General features: G+C 38.1%; 1 protein-coding gene across 6 annotated transcripts; it reads right to left on the bottom strand.

The window, feature by feature from the left end:
• Positions 1-1432: 1432 nt before the first annotated feature.
• ptpn6 (protein tyrosine phosphatase non-receptor type 6) lies at positions 1433-22172 on the bottom strand. Of its 6 annotated transcripts, none has more exons than XM_042422954.1 (17): positions 21053-22168; positions 18601-18711; positions 18187-18268; positions 16432-16554; positions 14701-14895; positions 11161-11344; positions 9991-10107; positions 9597-9725; positions 8030-8126; positions 7789-7868; positions 7482-7628; positions 6480-6611; positions 6188-6342; positions 4282-4349; positions 4008-4159; positions 3573-3637; positions 1433-1785 (listed from the first exon to the last, which is right to left on the bottom strand). In XM_042422954.1, the coding sequence occupies exons 3-17, from the start codon at positions 18192-18194 to the stop codon at positions 1701-1703; spliced, it is 1737 nt and encodes a 578-aa protein (XP_042278888.1). In that variant the 5' UTR covers positions 18195-18268; positions 18601-18711; positions 21053-22168; the 3' UTR covers positions 1433-1700. The 6 variants fall into 6 exon arrangements, with proteins under 6 accessions (XP_042278888.1, XP_042278890.1, XP_042278889.1 ...); XM_042422956.1 differs by having other exon boundaries at positions 18187-18254; XM_042422955.1 differs by having other exon boundaries at positions 18187-18212.
• Positions 22173-23195: the final 1023 nt, after the last annotated feature.

Here is a 23195-nt window from a genome sequence, read left to right as displayed (position 1 = left end):
CATATGAAGACTGAAAGAGGTTTTCCTCGCTGTAATCATTCCTCCTGTTCATACTGGCTGGTAAAAGATCCCCTTCAAATGTGCTTTCAATGTAAGTAATTGGGGCCAAAATTCATAGTGTGTCCACACAGACATTTTGTGCAAATATGTATTTAAAAGTTTACCTGAAGCTTATATGAGACTGGCACATTTACAGCCTTTTTAGCATCAAATTCACTCTCCATGTTTCCTCTGACAGTGTTTCCCTGTTGAGCTGCATTGGAAGTATAGTAACAAAAAGAGGAACTTTGGCACTAAAAACATTGTAATGTTGAAAGATATCTACTTGATTTGACTCATTTGTACAGCTGAAGCTTCATATTAGCTTCAGATAAACTTTTAAATACATTTTTGCACAGGAGGCTTGTGGATTTTCATTACTTACATTGTAAGTGCATTATGAAGGGATTTTCTAGGACTGATTATGGCAGGAAAAACATGTTTCAATGTTCATTTGGGACAAACTTGAAAAACCATGAAGCCGTCCTATAATTGCTGAATGAAAATCAGCATTAAACATCAGCAAACATTACTGATGTATTTGAACTAACAATCCGACCACAGTGTCAGTCATCAAGTTCATCAGCAGATGGAGTTTGCCCAGTTATCATGAAACTATAGATGTTTTTATTGTCTTTAGTTTCCTGAGCACTTTCTGAACTTCTTGTCTACATTGGCTTAAAAGCTGAAGTTCAAAGTTCATTTTCTCGACTGCTGATGCAGCAGTCGAGAAAACATTGAAATGACTGAACTGCTGACGTAATCAAACATTTAACAACACCAGATTGTTTGGTGTTAGTGTTAAAACACTTGTCAATCAATTTTGATAACAAGTTACAGTGCTGTCTGTGTTCTAAACTTGATTTCTGTTTACGCTTGAGAAAGATACAAATGTGCATAGAAAAAGCGATACTAACCAACATATGAAACATGGCATTCTGACAACACATTGTTGTATAACAAAAGGAGATTGTAGCTAAAACCCTCCAGTTTACTGTTACCAAATCCCATTTCAAACTGTGCTCTTATAAGAATTTGGTGCCCCAATGTCTCCCAAATCTACATACAATATGTGTCAAAACAACCCAAAGTGTAACCAAATCTAAAAAGAAATGCAACTTCCTTATTGCAAAGTTATTTTTTTATCGGTGGTTTAGTTGCATGAAAATAAACTGAGAGAGAATTGTAAGTCTCCCAAATGTGCCAAAAATGGTCAGAAGTGTGTCTATTATCATCACACTCCCTAAAGTAGAGCTAAACTGAGCTTTGTATGTTAAATTATAGCTACTTATCTCCTGCTGTTAAGGCACTTTACATCTGCTGCTAAAACACGCTAATGCTGCTGAAGAAAAGTAGTTGATGGGAAATCCAAAATCCAAAACCATCCAAAATATTGAATCATTCCACAAAAATTATGGCGTCTTTATTCAAATAACAGACATAAAAAACAACAACAGGTCTACACACACATTCTGCCTTTATTTTTAACAAATGCATCACAAAGCATGTGACATATAAGATATCAATGCTTTACCTTGTCTCCATTTTTTAAACCTTAATTTTATTCTGTCTAAGGCTTCCAGTGAAAGACAGATTCTTAAACAAACAAGTGCCTGCATAAATATAATAACGTATCTTTGATAAAAACCTCACAGTCTCTTCTATCTTTTCCTCACTGAACCACTTTTCTTGTCTGACTTTTGCTTCTTTCCTTTCGACAGATTCTCATACACGTCCTCCTTGTTTCTAGAGAGAAAAAAGAAAAGAAAATGCTGATTAGTGATTTTTTTCTTTCAAGCCTGCAGCAATCACTAACAAGACACAGATCTGTTAGATGTGAATCACAGACGCTAGTGAGGCTAATGAGGCAGGCTGCCGCACGAGAACGATTTAAACAGACCAACCAACCGTAAATCAATCACTCAAAGCTGGCAGCCAACTATTCAGTGGCTCAAGTGGGTCAAACTTTGCAGCGTTTGGGACTGAGCTGGCCAGTGCATGTGGGCTGTTTTATCCTTTCTAATTGATTAATTAGAACAATGCCCAGTTTATACATGAGTGGTGCCTGGGTCCAAAGGTCACAAAAACATTATTCAGACAATAGAACAGAGACAAGCTGGATATATTTCACTTGTTTGTACACTGCAAAACATATCTATCATCTTGTTTACGTCTGTCATCCGTTAAAGGTCCACTCTACCGATTTTACACATCAAGTTCAGATTACTACTCTGAAAACATTTGAATAATGTCCTCTGTGACTCTGGAGGAAGCTTTTCAAAGGTAGAAAAAAGAAGATAGAGCTTTAGACTTCTTTTTTAACAGAAGCCTGCATTACAAGTGTGAAAAAAGGGAGAATTTAGGACGTAGGGAGGGTCTAATGAAAGATGCTATCAAGTTGCAACATGGAAATGTTGGATCTGTTGGAGCTTGGGCCAAACTAGGGAATAAAAGATCCGGATCTCTTGGCCTCTGCTATTTGGTCCTTCTTAGTTAATCTGTTGCTTGTGAGTCCGTCCTCTTTATGGAAGTGCCTTATTAATACACTTTATTCATTTTCTCCACTATGCAAGAGGTGACACATATGGCTCTTACTGGAGCTGAGAATCACAAATAAAACAAAGAAAAGCGGAGGCTCATATCATCTGTGATGCTTGGCTCACCTAGACAGCTCAATACAAGCGAACAGAAACAAGGCCACCAGGTGGTGATGATTGATTTTGTCGTCCACTACCTACCTGTACTAAAATAAATGAATAATTCATCAAGCTGGAATTAGATTCATCTTGGACTAATTTAGTTTTTTTGTTGGATTCTGATGCTCACACTTTACAGAATGAGTGCCAACTACAGGGGACTTTATGTGTGCACAAAATACAAGAAACAAAAGAAATATTTGACCTGCTTGCATGACTATAAATAGGAATAATTTTCCAATGACCTAAAGCCGGAGGCAGTTTCAGGGCTCATTGTTAAGAACATGGTACTGGTACACACTGGTACTTGCATGTATTGTGGAAAAGGCTCTATAGTTATAGTTTTAACAGACTTAACACGCCACTACCACAGATGATGCAATCAGATTTTACCCAAGGGTTAATTTTACAACTGCATTTCATGTAGTCAGGAGTCAGGAGGTTAAAACTAAAAACATACAAACATTGCTTGTTTTAAATTAAACAAGACTCCATATAAAGTTAAATAGTGTGTTAAGCTGAATATTTTTTGCAGTGTAGTTCCCAGAATGAAAAACTTTAGAGTGGAGTCCAGCTGCAGCTGTTGTGTGTCTTTCCTCCACCCACCACTCCTTCTCTCGACATAACAACACTGTCTGCAGCTCAACTCTTCCCCCAGAAACTGCTGACATAAGGCTGGTGACTAAGTCATGATTTTTAAAAGAAAGTAGGGCGGCAGTGTGAGGTTTAGAGAAGCGATGTGAATCTATTAAGGACGTCCAACTCTCACACGCATTTCTTTCTTCTCTTTTTTTCTCATACAGACCGACACACACACACATACACCCGCTCACTCACTTTGAGACCTTCCTGCTTGCTGGTTGGTGTTTAAGCTTCAGATTTCCATATTCCGTCTCAGTTTCCTGAGGAAGAGAGACAGAGAGACGGTTCACATATGACTGATGCAGCGTTACTAAGACAGAAAGAGAGGTCATGAGACTGGTTTAGTCTATGTGGTGGATTTCTCTGTCTCTGGCTCAACGTTCATCTTTCGTAACGTGCTCTCTGATAACATATCATTCTGTTGACATTGAACAAGTCGGCTCTGGTGTTCAAATCAGCAGTCAGAAGTGCAAAGGCCTGTTGACACATATATCTGTTTTATTTACTGGAACCTGTCCTCGTTTTTCCCCCGATTCAGCTTATATTTCAGCCACAAGGGAGCAGAAAAAGACAAATATCATCGTCTTCCCCCTGGCTTTAGTCTGACTCTAGCTAGGTGTCGTTGCTCACCATGTAGGCGCAGTCTTTGGCCTTGGTGGTCTGTATGTACTCGGATACAGCCAGGTAGATGAACTTGTACTGGGCCTCGGTCTGCACCATGCCAGAGCGCTGCTCTCGCACCATCTGGATGTATTTTGGGATGTCAATATCACAATCCAGACCTAGAGTGAGAGAGGAGTGAAAAAGGAAAGAGCTGAATGGAAACAAGGGAAACAAATGAGTGATGTTTTGATTTTTTTGATTGAAGACATCTCAAGAACTGATTCCTTTAAACATTTTTTACCTATAGTGTCAATGGTCTCGAGGATCATGTCAACCACCACAATGGTGCCCGTCCGACCGATCCCAGCACTGGACAAATTCAAAGCAGAATCAAAGTGAATACAACTTTCCATCGGCTAAAAATGATTAACTGTATTTAAAAAACAGAACAATTATGGAGATTCAGAATACTTCTATTGGAGGTAATTTACTGGGGAGTTTTCCTGTGTTATGCACCAAATTATGGTTGCAACAAATTATTTTCATTATCTATTATTATGTTGATTACTTTCTCAAATAATCAATTAGTTGTTTGGTCTATAAAATGTCAGAAAATGGTCAAAAATGTTGATCACTGTTTCCCAAAGCCCAAGATGACGTCTTCAAATATCTTGTTTTGTCCACAACTCAAAGATATTCATTTTACTCTCACAGAGGACAAAAGACACCAGAAAATATTCACATTTGAGAAGCTGAAATCAGATAATTTGGACATTTTTTGGACATTTTCTTAACAAATCAATTATTAAAATAGTTGGCAATGAATTTAATAGCTGTCAACTAATCAATTAATCGACTAATCGTTGCAGCTCGACACCAAATGCACATGTATCATTTTTAAAGACCCTTTTTTCTTTGCAGGGAGATATGAGAGGGACTTGATGCCATGGTAGTAGTTATTAAGGCAGTGGTTCCCAACTTTGATCTAAGGTGTCATAAGATTCAAAAGACAGAAAGTTAAAAAAAAAAACAAACATATTTCTGATACACAATTTTATGTTCTATTTAAAATATGAGAATGGAACAACTGAGATATATGCAACCTGTGCCGAGCGCTGTGTTAATGGAAAGTATTGTCGAGCTTATTGTTGCTTTGTGAACATTCGTACATTCCAAAGGGTCATATAGCTATTTAACAAACAAGTTTTAAAAAAGCACGAGCAGCTTCAGCATCGCTCACATCACACATGGAAAATTCCAAAAGGATAAACTGTCAGTTGACTCAAAACCTTTTGTTCAGCTACTACTAATCTTAATCCTGAAAATATGATCATTTTAATCTTAAACCTTCAAGTATTATCACCTAATTTAAGATTATGAAACCTGAACTTTAAAATAAATAAATAAATAAATAAATATATACATATATATATATACACATCTACATATGTTTGTGTGTGTATATATGTATATATATATACATATATATATATGTATATATGTATATATGTATATGTGTGTGTGTGTGTGTGTTTTGGGGTTTTTTGTTTTTGTTTTTTTTTTCACAACATTACACAAGTTTGGATGTTTTCCACAAGCCCTGGTTTATCATCACACATTTAAAGGGGATTTACGATCTCACAAATGGCGGTGTGACGCACCATTTGGCAAAACCCTCCATCTTAAAAACATGTTGTCAAGTCCTGCAAAAACCCCCAAATACATCAGCCCCTCAGACACTTAAGAAATTCAACGGAAGATCAAGAAACGTTGCTGACAGGTAGTACTGCATAATGCTGAAACAATTAACCGATTATTTAATTAGTCAATCAACAGAAAATTAAATAACAATTTCGACAGCTTATTAATTGTTTAATTGCTTCAATGGATTTGTTTATTTACTTTGTTTTTTTAATATCATTTTATATTCAGTATGTTTTGGTTTTGGACTCTCTGTCAGACAAAACATATAATCTGATTTGAAGACGTCACCTTACACTCCAGGAAATTGTGATGGGAATTTTTCACTTTTTTGGCATGTCATAGATAAATGATGAATCAAAAAGTAATATAATTTGATAATTTAATCAATAATGAGAATAATAGTTAGTTGCAGCCTAAATAATGCAATCACGCTCTAACAAACTCCTGACACAATAAATATCTACAAAGCGTTTTGAGGCCTTTGGTCTCCAGCTCTCCTGTACCTGCAGTGGATGATCATGGGCCCAGCGTCAGGATATTCAGCCTGTTTAGTGTTCACTTGAGTGAGGAAGCTGAGGACGCCGCCTGGCTCCTGGGGGACGCCGTGGTCGGGCCAGCTCAGGTACTGGTAGTGCCAGATGGTACGGGAATGTTTGGGCTGTGACAGGGGGAAAAAATAAGGTGATGATGCCTCAGAAAAATGTGTTTGTAAAATGAAATTGTGAAATATTTCTTCGGCTACATGTGCTGACATGAGCGAGTGCAGTGAGGGCAGAGGTCGAGTTGGGAGATTACCTTGTCCATAGGAGCAATCTCTAGGACTCGGACTTTGTAATCAGCAGCTTCTCTCTCTGACTCAGATGTCACCACGTACGGTCCCACCTCCTTGGAGCTCTGAGGGTCTGGCCAGTATGGCACACATTTATTCTACAGAAAAATAAAGAATAACTTAAGTAAACTTAATCTGGACAATCCACTCCATGTACAAAGGACCTGTGGGTTTACAAACGTCAACAAGTCCACAAGTGAACAAAGCTTTAGACTTTTAATTCAGGTCAACTTTGATTTATTCACTTGGTACTTAATAACAGCTGGAATCTAAAAAAGCGTGACACTGCCACATTATGAAAACAGTAAATAGAAAAATGCTCTTCTGAAGACAATGAAAACTCTGACAAAATACTAATTATGGAAAAAAAAAACATAGTGGACAGAAGGAAGCATTACTCTACAAGGGTTCCTCTACCAGATTAAACCTGTTTTTTAAACGCCTGGAAGGATGAAGATTACTGCAACTTTTCCAGCTTTACGCCAGTTTCCTTTGAGCACTTAAGATCTAATAGGCCAGTGCCGGAGGCCCTAACATAAAGTACTGGGTCTTGTCTTGCAGTCACTTCAGTAATCTATAGCATCGTGCGTCTGAGCTATTCGGAGCTTTGCAGGGAACAACTGACCCTTAATGCTTGATGGAAACAACTGCAGTGACGTAACTGCATTAATTATGAGCTGCAGGCATCTGACATTTTAGATAAAAGACTACAAAACACTACAGTAGTGTAATATTTCTAATAAAAGCATCCGCAGGTTTTTCAGTCTGACTGTAACAGAAACTGTGTGACTCTGTTTCTAAACGGCAGAAAGCAGGAAGTGCTTCTCTCAGTGGAAATGTTTTTGAAAGATGCCCAACGATAAGCAGGGTTTCATACTATCATTGGCACAGTCATAATTTTTTTTAAAAAAAAGAAAGAAAGAAAAAAAAAAAAGAAACACACTTAAAAGTTTAGTATTGATACTAACCCGCCCTTTCTCGACCTCTCTAGTTGTCATGACAATCACCCTCGTGTTCTCCTGCCATACCATCTGCCAGAAATCATTGACAGTTGTTGCTAGGCAGCCCTGGGTGGCAATGTAAACTTTGTGATCTGTCGACTCCCACAAGGTGTTCTGCAGACAATGAGATCACTTCAGTAAACAAATAATATTATATATATTTTTAAATAAGATAAACAATTAAAACAACAACCTAAAAGAGGAGTAAAATGAGTTTTCTCTCGTGTTTTTATCATTTTGTGTTACCATGAGGCCGCTGACTCTGGACACTTACTGTAACATAGTTGGCGTTGATGTAATCTGAACCCACAATACTGGGATCAGTGTCCTGCAGGATGACCCTGGTGTCGTTGACTTGTGGAGAAAACAAGTGGATGGAGTGAAGAAATGGTGGAAGAGAAGGAGAATAATAACTTTTAGTTCAGTTATTATTAATCATTATTAAAATTGTGAATCCATACATAAGATGTGGTTAATTTAGAGCTTAATGATGTTGAGAGGATAAAAAAACTCACAGGGAAGAATGTTCTTGTATCTGTTTTTGCTCTTGTTTTCTGGTCTCTGACCCTCCTCTCTGCTCTTCTTCACCTTTGCCTCCATCTTTTGAAGAGCCTGGTGGGAGAGAGAGACGACTGTGTCATACTTGCTGTATCTCAATTCCATACTACATACTAATATATATTAATCGTGATAGTAAACTGTTTTTGCTGTTAGTATACAAGAAATTTGCACGCTTAACAGTTTTTACAGTAAGTCAGTCAAACTGTAAATTTATAGTTCTTCTATCAATAAAACTTGACAAAGAGCAAGTAAAATGTTTTTTTTTGACAAGATCTTACTGGAGCTCTGTTACCACTGGAGGTGAGACAGTCAAAAACACATTTAGTCAATTAAATCAGTAACAAATATAATAATCAATTAATCCTTACATACTGTTCAGATAAAATTTGGCCCATTTTTACATTTTAGAACAGTAAAAACACCCTAAACATCATTCTTTCAGCCTGAAATCTCTCAGGTCCTGCAGTAATTTCAACTAAAATCTCTCCTAAAATGATCTAGAATTTTTTTGTGTGTGTTGATAAATATATAACTAATAAATAAATCAATAAAAATCACCATTCAAAAATATTGCTGCATTCTTCACCTTCAATAAAATTAATCGAAATAGTGATGGCTGTCATGTTCTCCTGTTTAACGTAACATAGAACCATAATATGATGTGATAGTGAATGTTTTTTCTCCATAAACAAACACAACAACATTAATTAAAGATTAATCACTCATTTATTAATGACTGATAAAGTATTTATGAATGCAAAATAGATTTGTGCTTTAAAATTTGGCATAGAGACTAATTACGATGGAATACTGCTGTGTAAGGGCTGAATATGAACACTACATAAGGGTTACAAATTTAAGTTATTTTAAAGCAAAAATGCCAAACATTCCCTGTTAACTGCTATGGATTTGTTGCTTTTCCTGTTTATCTTTTAAAGCATAAACTAAATATCTTTGGGTTTTGGACCGCTGGTATGACAAAACAAGCATTTTTAAGATGTAAACTTGAGCACTGAGAGAATGTGAAGCACTTTTCACTATTTTCTGACATGTTATAGATCAAACAATGAACTGATAAAATACTAGTTGCAGCCCAAGTCACAATCATCTGCAATTTATTTTAATGTGTTGCAGCTGTGAGTAGCTTTTCCAAGTATTTTTTTAAGTATACTTAATTTGGTCATTCTTCCAGTCTGAACACTCAACATACTCAAAGCCTGCTTAGAGTTATGATGTAATATGGCAGCTGGAGGCAGCTGATGTATTCCACCACCACAAGATGGTGGTATATTACCTCTAGTTAATAGTTACCCAGAGTAAGGAAGTAAGTCTGAAGATGTGAAAGGCTGATGAACATTTCAGCAAGTTTATAGTAAGCTGGTTCTTACACTACAGATAAAGCATCATGGGAAGAAAACCAGTCAGAGGTTTGGACACAATTTCCCGTTCCCTTAAATGAGAACATGTGTCCAAACCTTTGACTGGAACTGTAAGTATGACTGAGGTCGGGTCAAATCTTACATCAAACTCCTCCCAGAAGCCCGCCTTGGCCTTGTCTCCCTCGCCCTCCTGCTGCTGCTTTGTGGTCTGGTCCAGCTGTTTCACTCTGCTGTCGATATCTGCTGCATTCACTCTGGTGGAGTAATACGGCTACCAGGACACAGAGAGCGAGAGGAAAAATATTATAATTGAGTTAAAGAGAAAAGTACGAGCCAGTGAACGCACCGCACAACATCTTCAGGCCACATTTAAACATTCAAAGACGTGAGTAATATTTTCTATCTGTGGGCTGTACTGCTCGTCTTTTAAAATTATTCAGAATAATTGCACAATGGCTCACTGACTTTCAACTTGCTGAATCTGTAGTGCAAAATAAATCATTCACACATGTTACAAACTCAAAAGCCCAGTTCACCTGTTTGAGATGCACCCAGTTCCCAGAGATCTCCTCGATGCCTTTGCGTTTGTAGAAGTCCACCAAGTCTGTCAGCGTGTCAAACATGTCTGAGCCTCCCACTGTATACCGGTCATTCTGGATACACACATACACACACATAACACACACAACATGTCATTCTGGAGAAAGTGTTTGGTGTAAAAATAAAGACTAAAGAGCTACTAAACGTTTGACTAGTCACACGACATGACTGTAGAACATCATGGAAACAAAATGAACACAATGGCACTTCAATAAAAGAGGGTAAACATATATTTGTGTTAGCAACAATCATTTTTACATATCTTTTTATCAAAAGGAAGTAAAAGAGTATGAGAGTATTTTCTCTGTGGCACAGACTTGCAGCCAATTTTCAATTTTATTAATCAAATAAATGACAGAATTTATTGGTTAAATTGTGTACAAGGGATTAATGTATACTGATGTGTTTGCACTTGTCTGCCACCAACAGCCGTGAAGATTAGAGCCGAGTACGGTCGGGGAAACTCACCTGATCTGTGCCATGTGCTCATGAAAAGGCCTTTGTGACCCTTCCAGTAATCTCATATTAATCTTCTGCACCCCAGCGGAGCAGAAAAACAATGACTCCCATTTAAATGAGGACTGAACCGTGTTTTCTATGAAGTGAGTCACAGCTAAAAAGTAACATGCAAAGCCCTGACGGTGACTGATGATGGAGGGACGCAATCTATGAAAATGAGTTTGAGAGACGGCTCTGTGAGGCGGCTGTTGCTGTACCGCGCAGCCTATTTACAGTGACTGTTTAGACACCAATAGTGAATTTAAATGTCTTTTTACTTTGTCTTTTGTACCTGGTAACAATGGTTGGCTGGCAAATGAAGTAAAACTCTTCCTGACAGTTATGAGCAAAAGAGTTAAAAGATGAGCAACAGTCTCTTATTGCACAACACAGGGGAAATGAGACTGTAAACCTATTTCAAAGTGCACTACACAACTTTGGGAATACCCCTCAGTGTCTTTCTTTCTGTGACATGACTCTAATGTTTCGGACTCTCCTAATTCTGTTTATGCAAAGCAAAAAAAAATGACCAAAAAGCAACCCTTAGTTTCATGCACGCCCTATCTCACATGTCACGAAAAAACACACATACAGGAAAAAGCGCCTACCTGGCACATTATCTTGATGTGAGAGACCCTCTTCCCTCCTGTTCTGCTCCTCTCTTCTGTCAGAACCGACAGGACAAAGTCTCCAGGTTTGGACAGCGACACTCTGACCAGGAAGGTCCCCGGCTCGTCTCGAGCACTGAGCAGCTTCTCTGCATTTGGCCCGGACAGGTGACCATGGTACCACCTGGTTTAGAAAAAACACAGATGGTTAATGATGCAGCATCTACACATTTTTAAATATATGCATACCCTGAGCCAATTTTGGGTTTGTTTCTGGCCATGGTTCACTGCTGTGACCTGCATAAATACAGATAAGCAAAAGAAATCTTCTGCCTCGTGCAGATATTTGACTGTTAAATGTATTTTGTGAGAAAACATTTTTAACGTTGACTTTTTGCATGCAAACAAAACATCCTTTTTCCTTTGTTACCTACTTGGTGCACTGTATGTGTAAGCACCGTTATGAGTCTATGACTGCTGTGTGACTTATTTGTATCAGTCTATTCATGGCTAAGCGGTTGTCAGTCACAGACTGATGTGGTGCACTGGACTGTTATGCACTATACAGTGAACAGAAATAGAAAGCCACAACGGAATCCGATGCATTAAACCAAGATTTAAAAACGGAATATGCAGATGATTTTGTTGCAAGCAAGTCATATTTCTGTCCACTGCTGAACTGTCCATGTGTGTGTAAGTGTGTGTTTGTGTGTTGTGTGTTTGTGAAGCATGTGTGAATGAGTGAACGCGCACCCAGTTGGGTTGGGTTGGGTTGTGACTTAATTTTAGGCACAGTTCTCGATTTCTTCTTCTAAACTTCCTGCTTTGCGGTCGGAAAATTTCTGATGACAGATTTCGTGGCTGAAGAGGACAAAGTATTTATAGCCTGCACCCCCCCTCCTCCCCTCAATATATAGCATCCACAGATAACCCCCCTCCCCTCCCCTACACTCACTCTGCTCTCTTTAAGCCTTTTGCACATGCTTTTAGAATTACTTACTTAATCTTAATCACTTACTTAATCACAGTAGATGCTTTTACAGAAACTGAAATGAGACTCCACCTGAGGGTTTTAATTTACAGCAGGTTGCAAGACACACCTGCAGCGGATGGCACTGTCTGTGCAATTTTGCAGAAGCTATATAGCTACTATAGATACTGTATAGTTAGTGGACAAGTTGAAGACAACAAGTGCATGCCAGAGTCTAAGGTGTGCATGGTTAAACTATCTTAATCACATGCAATAATGTCAACAGGTTAAGCCTCAAACCCTGTTTATCCTCTTTTCTGAGAAGAGATAAGTTTCCAAATACATGAGAACAGACATAAAGAAAAGTGCATCACACGGTGACCTGCTGAGGAGCGTGTAATCATGCTTTACTGAAATAAAAGAGACTGAGTGAGATGGGGAAGACAACGAGTGAGCAAGAACATGATGGAGTGTGCAATAGAGGAAGACAAGTAGGGTCTGGCCATTGCTTTCAAAAGTGTCAAAACTTAAAGTTTCCAACCGCAGCAACAAAAGGGAAGTTAGACAACTGACAGAGAGAGAAGGAGGGGGGGGGGGGGGGGGTGGGGGGGTGCAGAGGTTAGAGCTTCCAGCTTGGGTGAAGTACACAGTCACACACACACACACACACACACACTTATACACACACGATAGAAAGTAGTGTCCTCCTTGACTCATAAAAGGAGTGAAGCTCTATGAGTTTTTCAGTACTAGTTGGACATTAACCTACTTGAAGCAGCTTACGGTCACACAACATTTAGCAGCCCACCACTGCCAGCTGGGAGAAAAACTCCCATTACCCACCTCCACCTAACACCACCTCCAGCAGCAATGTCATGGAATTCATATGTACAATGTGGGCAGACAAGAATTAACACTGATATTAGCTCTTGAACATGTATTTGACAAACAACTAATAGATCAGGATTTTATCTGATCACAGCAGCAGCCTGATGAGTCTTTGATGTGGAAGGCTCCGCATGCAGATAGAGGCTTTACAAAATTTCCATAACACTATCTATTAACCATATTTAGAAAACATATATGCTTGCGAGTGACAGGTATAATCAGTAAAATTAAATGTTAAAAGTGTGTAGTATCGATATCACAATGTGAATATGCTCCATTGCAAGTTAAAATCTTGCATTCAAAAGCATTCTTTTTTGTAAAATTTTAAAAAATCTTGATCAAAAGTACTCATTGTGGAGAAAAGTTTCCATCAGAGAGTTGTCCCCAGTTAAAATAACCAAAATTGAAGTTTCGTTATGAATATGTTGAGTGAAAAGCCTTATAATGCGTTTCAATTACTTGACGAATGACACGATCCTTTATAGGTTGAAAAAACACAAAATGACTAAAACAAGGTTGTTCCTGAGAAGTTGACATTTTGGAAGTACAGGAGTTTTAATCGACATAATGATATTTTTCATGAGTTTATCTCATGTTGAATTTAAAATCTTAACCTGCAGCGCAACTAGCAACTCTAGCTGACAAAATACAAAAAATGCATAGAAGTAAAAAAATACAGTCATGAAAGAATGTAGAAGGTGTAAAAATGAAGCAGGTATTGTAGTTGAATGTGAGTATACTCTTTTGGAAACAAGTAATCAAAAATATAACAGTGTGGCCACATAAACCAGTACCAGTATCTCCCCCAGCTGTGCTTCTAGGATTGGTTTTCGCCATTGTAGAGTCGTACAAAGTCTGATTTTGCTGAATAGTTAAAAGTAGTGACGAAAATGTCCTCTTTTAATAATTATCAAGGGAGTTTCTATGATGTTTGATCTCATTTTTTGATTTATATATAAAAAAGAAACATAATAGAAAGTAAATATTTTCATTATGAAAATGTGCTGCCCCATTTTGTTGTATATATGTCGTATTTTATATGTACTTGTTTCCTGTTTATATTATTCCCTTTGCATTAGTGACCTTTATGTGCCCTGATTTGTTCTGTTATTCTTGCAGTAAGATTTTTGTGTGGCAATGTGGTCTTTGTGTGTTGGACAAGTGGCCAAAAAGTGTTTCACAAAAACCATTAGAGTAAAGTAGGATTGTATTTCAATAAAGTACATGAGTAAATGTACTGTCCTTCCCACCTCTGATCATTGACACATGTCATCCATGAGCTGCAGCAGTGAGGCAGATGTGAGAATGAAGCCTCGACAGTGGTGGGCTCTTGCTGTCTGGAGTGTGGGTGTTTGATTTCAATGACTCACATTCTGACAAAGATGCTATTACAACACGATTATTAAAAAGCTGCTTCAAATAAAAAGACTTTCCCCACTCAGGAAACGATTCAAAAATCTAAATATCAAACGTACAAATGACGCCATCAAATTAACAAGTGATAGAGGAAATACTGCTTGTCATAGTTTACTCTAGTTTACTTAACCACCTAACCAAAAACTATTACACTTAGCCCGAGACTGTAGGTGGAGGCAGCTCATACAAGCCGATGAGTGTGGGCCGCATTAACCTACTGGGGGTTAAACAGTGAGTGTGCAGGTGAGAAGAAAGAGCGAACAGACCTCTCTGTGGTGGGGTCAGAGCAGTTGAGGGGGTATTTGAGCTCAATGATGGTGCCGTCCTTGTCCTGCAGGGTGCCGTTCTCCGCTGTGTAGTACTCCACCAGTTCTGACAGGGTGGCAAACTTCTCCCCGCCATACAGGTCGTAATAGTCTCCCGTGTTTTGGATGCGGATGTGGGTCACCGTCTCGCCCACTCTGAGGAGAAACAGAAATCAAACTGATGACATTGAAGAGAACATCTGTGTCAGGGGTTTTTTTTGGGTGTGAAAGTTTAAACGGAACAATGTTTCTACAACTTTTAGGTGCCTAAAAAGTCAAAATGTTGAAAATAAAAGTAAAATCAGATCAAACCAGATCCTCACAGACCTTTATTCGATTTCACAGACAATACACAGTACGTATGTTCTGTACCTTCATTTGTCTATGACACATACACACATTGACACACATTAACTTTCCATCAACTTTCCGACTTCTCTGGAGTTATTAATCAGAGTGATATAAGAGCTTTTTTTAAATTCGGTATCTCTATTTTTAACATTATTTTATAACAACAACTCTCAGATTAAGTAAAACATCTGTAAGCCTAGAAGACTCATTATTCTTGTTTCTTTCTGGGTTTTGGAGCCTTTGAAGGCGAGTCTGTCACAAAACCAACACGTGATGTTCCTGTTTCACATTCATCCAGTTTATAACCACCTCATGTGTGATGTGTCTTTTATTCTGAAACAAAAATGTGTGATGGTAAGGTGAGAATGAAAAGCTGCTATCTATTTTTTTTTTTTTTATTGTCAGACTGCAGTAACTCTCACTAACACCATGAACTTGAGTTACACAGTTTGACATAATCACATCAGTACAGTCAGCTTTCGCATTTAGAAAACAACAGGCTGCGGTACTATGATCAGTATAACTTGACCTTAAACATCTGGGCGTTGTGCACAAGCTTTACATCAAATAAACCCGACGCACAAACACAAAAACAAGTTATCAGTCTAATCTATTGAGGAAAGGTTTCAGGATGTTAACTTCAACCTACTAAATGTTTACCAGATGGCCTTTCAGTCGTGGTTTTTTATCTGTATTTCAATCATCAGTGATGTTATATTAAGTTTTCTACTTCATTATCATTTTATTTTTAGCATTATAAGTAATAAAAAATATGTATTCATTTGTAAAAGCAGGTTAATGTCAATGCAGGCCTTCATATTTTTGCGTCTAACAACCAAATCAACTCAATTACCCTGCGAGAATTTAAAAAAGCATCAAGATGCACGTATATTATTGTATAAAGTACTAACACACTTACAAATGCAATGTCTGATTTTATCATGCTCGCATGGTGTAGCGGAAAATTTGATTTCCGTGTGTGCAGAATAAGAATATTCACATCTCTGTGTCCCAAAGTTGTAAAATACTTTTGTGTTACAATAAACTTTAGAGCTGTTAGAAAAATTTAGGAAGTAAACAAAAACAACAGTAAAAGGTGAAGAAAACATTACATGAGTTCAGTGTTTAAATCAGGGCTTGTTGAACTGATTAGATCCTGTAGTATCACAATTATTTATCATCTATTTTCTGCTTGAAGGTTTATCATGTGAAAGAGCCAACAAAGAACAAAGAATAAAGAAGTAGCACTGGAGCAAGAAAGGAAAGTACGACTTCTTCTCTGCTGTAGAGTTTGAAGAGAAACGAGAACAAGTGATTCAGGGATTTTGCAGAGATTATTACCTGACAGAGAGAGAGAAATCTCCTACGTTCTTCTTGCTTGGTCGAGCCAAAAAGCTGCCATGAATGCCCCGATTCTTCAGCATCTCCTCGGCCTGCAGGCCTGTGATGTCTCTGTGGAACCACCTGCATCAACACACGTGTATACACTTTAAAAAGAAACCTCTGTATGTGTAGAAATTCAGCCGCTACACACTCAGATTACAATACACAACACTTATATCAGATACATATAAACTCATAGGTCTTTTATATACACCGACATCCAATAACCTGGTTGTTTTTCCACATAGCAAAACAAATTTTTTGATTCACTGCGGGAGAGGCAGGTCTCACCACAGTCTAATCTATCTTTGAGATGATCAAGTAATTAATATTTAAGTTGATTAACAGAAAATTAATCAATAACAGTTTTGATAAACATACTAAATATTTTCTGGCTACAGTCTGGTACATGTGAATACTTTTAAATACCGATTTTAAGACATCGTTTGGGTTGTACGATAACCTGTGATCAGCATGTGTCCTTATTTTTAACATTTAAGGACAGAAAAAGATAAATTTATTGATCAAGAAAATAACTGATAGATTAAAGAATAATAGAAAAGATGTTATTTGCATTCCCCTATAAAGACTGTATTCTTTATTCTGCCCATTCTGTGGAAAACAGAGTTCTGACTATAGACATGTGGAAACATAATTCATTAACACCTGTGGTGCCACCTCACTGAGGCCTACTTATCAGAACAGAAATACTAATGATACACATGTGTAAGGTACACCCAAATAAACCAGTAAAGCACTGGTTTGAAGAGCCTTTCAACAACATTCTGGACTTCAGTAACAAAATCACATCTGTACAGACCAAATATTTAATATTTGATAGTTTCCTGGAGCCCTTTGAGGACAGAAAAAATGTGTCGTGGTCAAGCTCGGCTCTCAGTCTCTGAGCTTGAAAAAGAAAAAACTAATAGAATTGTTTTTTTAAAGTCTGGGTTGCCATCCACCTATTGATTATGTGAACAAGACTGAAAATGCTAAAAAAATATTAACCAAAAATTCAACAAACTATTGGCTATTTCTCATTAAAATAGATTTCCTGCAACCCAACCACATGCTCTCAAATTCAGTTGTTTAAATTCAGTCGATAAAGACATTTTCCACATCATGGCATCAGAGTGGTTGCTTCACGGTTGCACTACAGTAGCATGTTCATGAATCTGCAGTTGCTTAAGAAATGTTACGGAATACAACTTTCAAATGTGGATAACTCTGTATTTTTGCTTGCTTTGAAAATAAGCTTGAATTTAAACTTGAATATATGTTTTTCTGTCAAGTTTGGGTTCAACTGAGAAGAGCTTTTATACAACAAACGGGCTGTGAAAGAAGATTTGAAAAACATTAAAGTTAGTTAGAGAAAGAAAGAAGTTTCAGCTCAAGGCAAAGTGAACCTAGTAAGGAACCTTTAAAGAGCTTGAATGTTATTCAATGTTAAAGTGAGGGTAGAAAAAGGGTTTTTTACTCAACTACTGAACTAACATTTATGACACAATTTCTTTACGCAAACAGACACCGAACAGCTCGTTTGCAAATCACATGACAGAGGATCAGAACAGGACGAGTCGACAGCTGGGGAAAGAAAGAGAAGGAGGAATGGAAACAGAGAAGTTGTCATCATGCCTTGCACAAAACACAGAGATCACAACCAGAGTTGACTAACACAGCACTATAGTGTCCAGCAGCGGGGACTTGACTCACCGAACCATGTTGTCTCTTCACCTCTTCTGGGACAAAAGAGAAGGAGAGTGAAGATTGTCACTTTGTACCTGCACGTGCAGACCTCAAAAGCATAAGCACATATTTTGTTTTATCTCTTGATCTTGTAAAGAAACAATTTGTTCCTCTCTACTTCCTCACTTTACAGGCAGCACATTCGCGTTAATATAGAAATTAAGTCACTTTTGCTCTCATGTTTTTGCTTACTTTACTTCTGACACTAACAATCTTCCATCTAATATCAAAACTCTCATGTCTATCTCAGCACATTCTCAAAAAACAATCCCCTCAAACTACCCGCACTCTCCTCCTCTTCTCCTTACACACTTTCCTCCACCCAATCCTCTCCCTATTCGGCCCCTCTCCGTCCCAATAGGAAAGCAGGTAAACACTTACTCTTCTCAGCTGCCTCTGAAAACAACTGACACTCGCCGAGGCGGTCGCACTGTGTATGTCTCTCCCCTCCTCTCTGTCGTTCTCTCTTGCTCTTCCTTCCTTTTGCGACTCCTTTCACAAAATAGTGAAAGCAAGACAGGAACAAAAATAGCTGACAAGCCGGAATTCCTCCAACAGACAGACGTGGTGTCTCTTTTTTGTTGTTGTCGTTTTTTTTAATGACAGCTGCAACAAAATCTCATCATAGTTGAGAACAGAATACGTTTAAATTCTGGCAACTCGCTCTCTGATGCTCCATCGCTTCTATGCGGAGTGCAACGAAAAAGTAAAGTACAGCAAGAGATGGTTCAGACTGTTTGATTCATCGGTGAATCATGAGTGAGAGCGCCTGTCCTGTAATTCCACCGTGGTTATAGGAATGAAAAACAAAGTCATCCACAAAATACAGAGTAACAGATCTTTTCGTGCCTTCGTAATCAAGCCCACTCTTTGTCTCTCCGTTTGCTTTTTGCAAAGCTTTTCCCCTCTGCCTACCCACCTGTCTACTACCACTGTTGTCTGTTTGTTCTTTACTTCCAGGTGTGTATGACTGTGTGGTGTGTGTGTGTGTGTGTGTGTGTGTGTGTAACACAAAGGTCACAGAACACTTCCTTATTTGCAGTTCAACCTTCCCCCCTCTATTTATATGTGTGTGCGTGCTGCTGCTGCTTTCAGCTGGTAAACCGACTGCGAACTTGTTTCATTATCAGACTACTGAGGCAATAACTCCATAAGTCCAACAGAACAGATGCGTTTTAATTTTGCCCTCTGATGTTACCAGAGGCACCTAGAGGCATACAAGTGTACCTAACTTCCCCATAATGCAACACAAGCACACTTGCATCAAGGGGAAGGCTTATTACACTGCCAAAACATACACCTAGATCACATGAACAAACTTTTTACAACCTATGAAACAAAGACATTCTACATTTAACATATTTACCTACAAGAGATGAAAGAGGAATAGTTTTGAAGTCATAAAAAGCACCTTATGACAATTCTTTTCTCACACCTCATTACAACTGTGCAGTGTAAACGATGTTCTGTTTAATGTGGGTGAAAATAAGACAATTATGCTTAAAACTGGCACTGTATTTGTGGAAAATTATACAACACATTATATACTGCAGCCCCCCCACACATACACAGACACACAGACAGCACTGCAGGTGTCATTCGTCTCAGCATCGTGGTTAACGCCAGCTACTGCAAGTTGCCTTATTTTCCTCACAGATTCGCTGTGAAGCTGGTTTGGCTTCTCTTTCTTTTCTGCCACAACCGAGCTTCACTTCTGAGGCTGCAGGACTCCTGCAGAAAAGTGGCAAATGTGACACTTCTAACAGCCTCAGAGTGACTAAAATTGTTCCCTAGATTCAATTAGTCTTTCAAGTGTTGCAACACATCACACTGTTGCAATGCATTAAATTCGTCTCTGATCAGAAGAATTAACTGTACACGCTGTTCTGTTCTCTGTCCCTAAACCTATAAAATAATACTTTCGTGAAAGTGCAGAAACAATTAGTAAATTAATCCTCACATTCACTTTTTGCAGCTTCCTGAAGGAGGGGATTTACTGCTTTTATGTCTTTGTAAAGTTAATTTCTTTATGGTCTTGGACTGTTGGTAATATTTAACAGTTTTTTGGCATTTGGGCAGCACTTTCCCCAAATGTCCTTTTGAGAACAGTTGTTTATGTTTGACGATATGAACCGTGAGATAATTTAGATTTGTCTCACCATCAGAGATTTCTTTAATGCCGCTTTTAATGACACTGGTAACTACCGCTTTAATATCTGTGTGTGTGTTAAACCATTGTGGGCAATGGTGTAAATCAATGCGAAGCGACGTTTCAAGGCATTATTAGATTTTCTCTACATACTGAATGACAATTTTTGGATATGTGAGCCAAAATGTCTTCACTCAAGAGCAGTTTTTAATGAGAAAGCAGTGAAAATGTTTAAAGATGTACTATACACCTCAGTGTTAAGAACATTTCCGGATCTACATCTGGATCAGCATTACTTATCCCTTTGTTAATGACCTACTTTCCCACCAAATTTCATTTAAGTCTGTTGATAAGTTTTTGAGATAACTTGCTGACTAACAGACAAGCGAAACATAACAAGAGTCTAAACTTCAGGGGAGGTAGAAATGAACAATGGAAGTGGAAAATGCAGTTAATGGTTAAAAAGCAAAAGAACAGAAAAGACACACAGTGACTTTGCAAAAGAGCAAATGTCAAACCAGAGCACTTGTAAACATTGACAAACATTTACAACACTGGAGACAAGAATAAGATTAAAAAAAAAGATAAAGAGTAAGATTAAAAACGACATAAATAAATGCATGTAACATGAAGTGTTTTTTTTCTTACCTTATCAAATACATTAAACAAATACTAGACACTCACCTACGAGGCATTGTAGGGGCTCTTCCTCTCTGGACTCAGGGTCTCTGGCTGTCTGGGCTCCTCTGTAGGAAGCGATGCGTTGAATCCAGCCTCCTCTTTGTGTTGTGAGTTTGTCCAAAACTCAAAAAGACTCACAGAAAGAGTCAGGTTACATCGACAGCATTACTGAGTCCAGGTTAGGTCCTCTTGTTCCCACTTTCTGCGTCCGTCACTCACTCGCACTCAGCCTCATGTTTAGGTTCTAACTCTGATGATAAGATATCAGACTTCATTACCAGCCTAGCCAATCCTCCCGCCCTGTAATTTACTCTAATTTTCTTAATGACTTAAACTATCTATGGGAGTAAATGCGTCTGTTCCTGTCCCCTTCTTCCCCTGCTCTTCCTCTCACGATCTCTTCAATGTAATAAAGGCTCTCCCTTTCAGCTTTTCCAGCTCTCCAGCAAATCAAAATTTGCTTCCATGCAAATTCCTCCTCTTTCCACCTCTCTATCTTTCGAGGCTTGCATGCAAAGTATGTTCTTTATGCTTGCCAATTTTGGTTTTGTTTGAATATTTACTGTACACTTTTCTAAACTGCTAGCAGAGTATCAGTCAGCTTTAAGTATGCACAAACTTAAACTTACTTCTTACGTTCACAAAGCAAAAACCTGTAAATGTAATGAAAGCAGATGATCTCATTCAGGTCACGAGGGGTCACTGAATGGTTTGACAGGTATGAAAATGCTGTGACTCGTATGCTATGGCCTTGATCTCATCCCAACTGATATTTTGGAACGACATGTTGGACACATTCTCCACCATCATTATGAAAACACCAAAGAAGGAACATATTTTGTCAGAGCGGTGTAGAATCCATGCATGCATCCAAACAGCGGCCCGACGTCTTACTTTTCTTTGAGATATAAAATAATGTCAGTAGTCTAACATGCCCACAATGACAATGTTTTGTTTTTTAAGTATTTGGGGACATTTACGTGCCTTTATTACGCCCTTATAAAGCTGCATTTCTTGTATGAAAGGTGCTATATATATATAAAGTTATTGTTATTAGTATTATTTATTCAAGACAGGAGATGAGAGTGAGAGAGGTGTATCTAAGGTCCCCAATAGGACTCGAACCAGGGACGCTGCAGTTCATAGACAGCGTCTTAAAGGACAGGTTTACAATTTTTTCAGTGTCTTAAAACATCAGTCAGGTGCCCAAATTAACATTGAAACAGGTTTTTCTTGTAGTAATCATTCCTCCTGTTCATATTGACCATTAGAAGATCCCTTCATAATGCACTTACAATGTAAGTGATGGGGGACAAAATCCACAAGCCTCCTTCTGTGCAAAGATGTATTTAAGTTTATCTGAAGCTTGTATGAACCTTCAGCCATCCAAATTAGTCAAATCAAGTAGATATCTTTCAATGTTAGTCTTTTTTTAGTGCTTAAGTCCCTCTTTGTGTTACTATACTTCCACTGCAGCTCAACAGGGAAACACAAAGAGGATATCTGATGCTTAAATGTCAATGTGGCAGATATCCACTTGATATGACTAATTCAGGCTGCAGAAGACTCATACAAGCTTCAGATAAACTTTTAAATACTTTTTCTTGCACAAAATGACTGTGTGGACATACTGTGAATTCTGCCCCCATCACTTACATTTAAAGTGCTTTTGAAGGGGATCTTTTAATAGTTAGTATGAAGTCATGATTAAAGCAAGGAAAACCTCTTTCAGTGTTCATATGGGCCACCTGACTGTTGTTTTAGGGCAGAATTGAAAAATTGTGAACCTATCCTTTAATCCTTAAGCCGCATGGGTTCCCATCCCCAAAATGGCGATGCTAACATGCTAATGTTTAGCAGATATAATGTTTACAATGCTCACCATCTTAGTGTAGCGTGTTAGCATGCTAACGTTTGCAAATTAGCACTTAACATGAAGTAGAGCTGATGGGAATGTCACTAGTTTTGCAAGTATTTGGTCATAAACTAAAATATGGACAATCTAATTTTTGACCTGACAATGGCACTAGATGTAAAGTCAGTTGATAGCAAAAGTTGTTAGGATTCATCCTCAGGGGATTATGAATGTCTGAGAAAAAACGTCATGGCAATACATCTGATAGTTACTGAGAAAAAAATGACAAGA

Source organism: Thunnus maccoyii, chromosome 10 (genome assembly GCF_910596095.1).
Source record: "Thunnus maccoyii chromosome 10, fThuMac1.1, whole genome shotgun sequence".
NCBI lineage: Eukaryota > Metazoa > Chordata > Actinopteri > Scombriformes > Scombridae > Thunnus > Thunnus maccoyii.
This window is presented reverse-complemented; position numbering and strand designations above follow the sequence as displayed.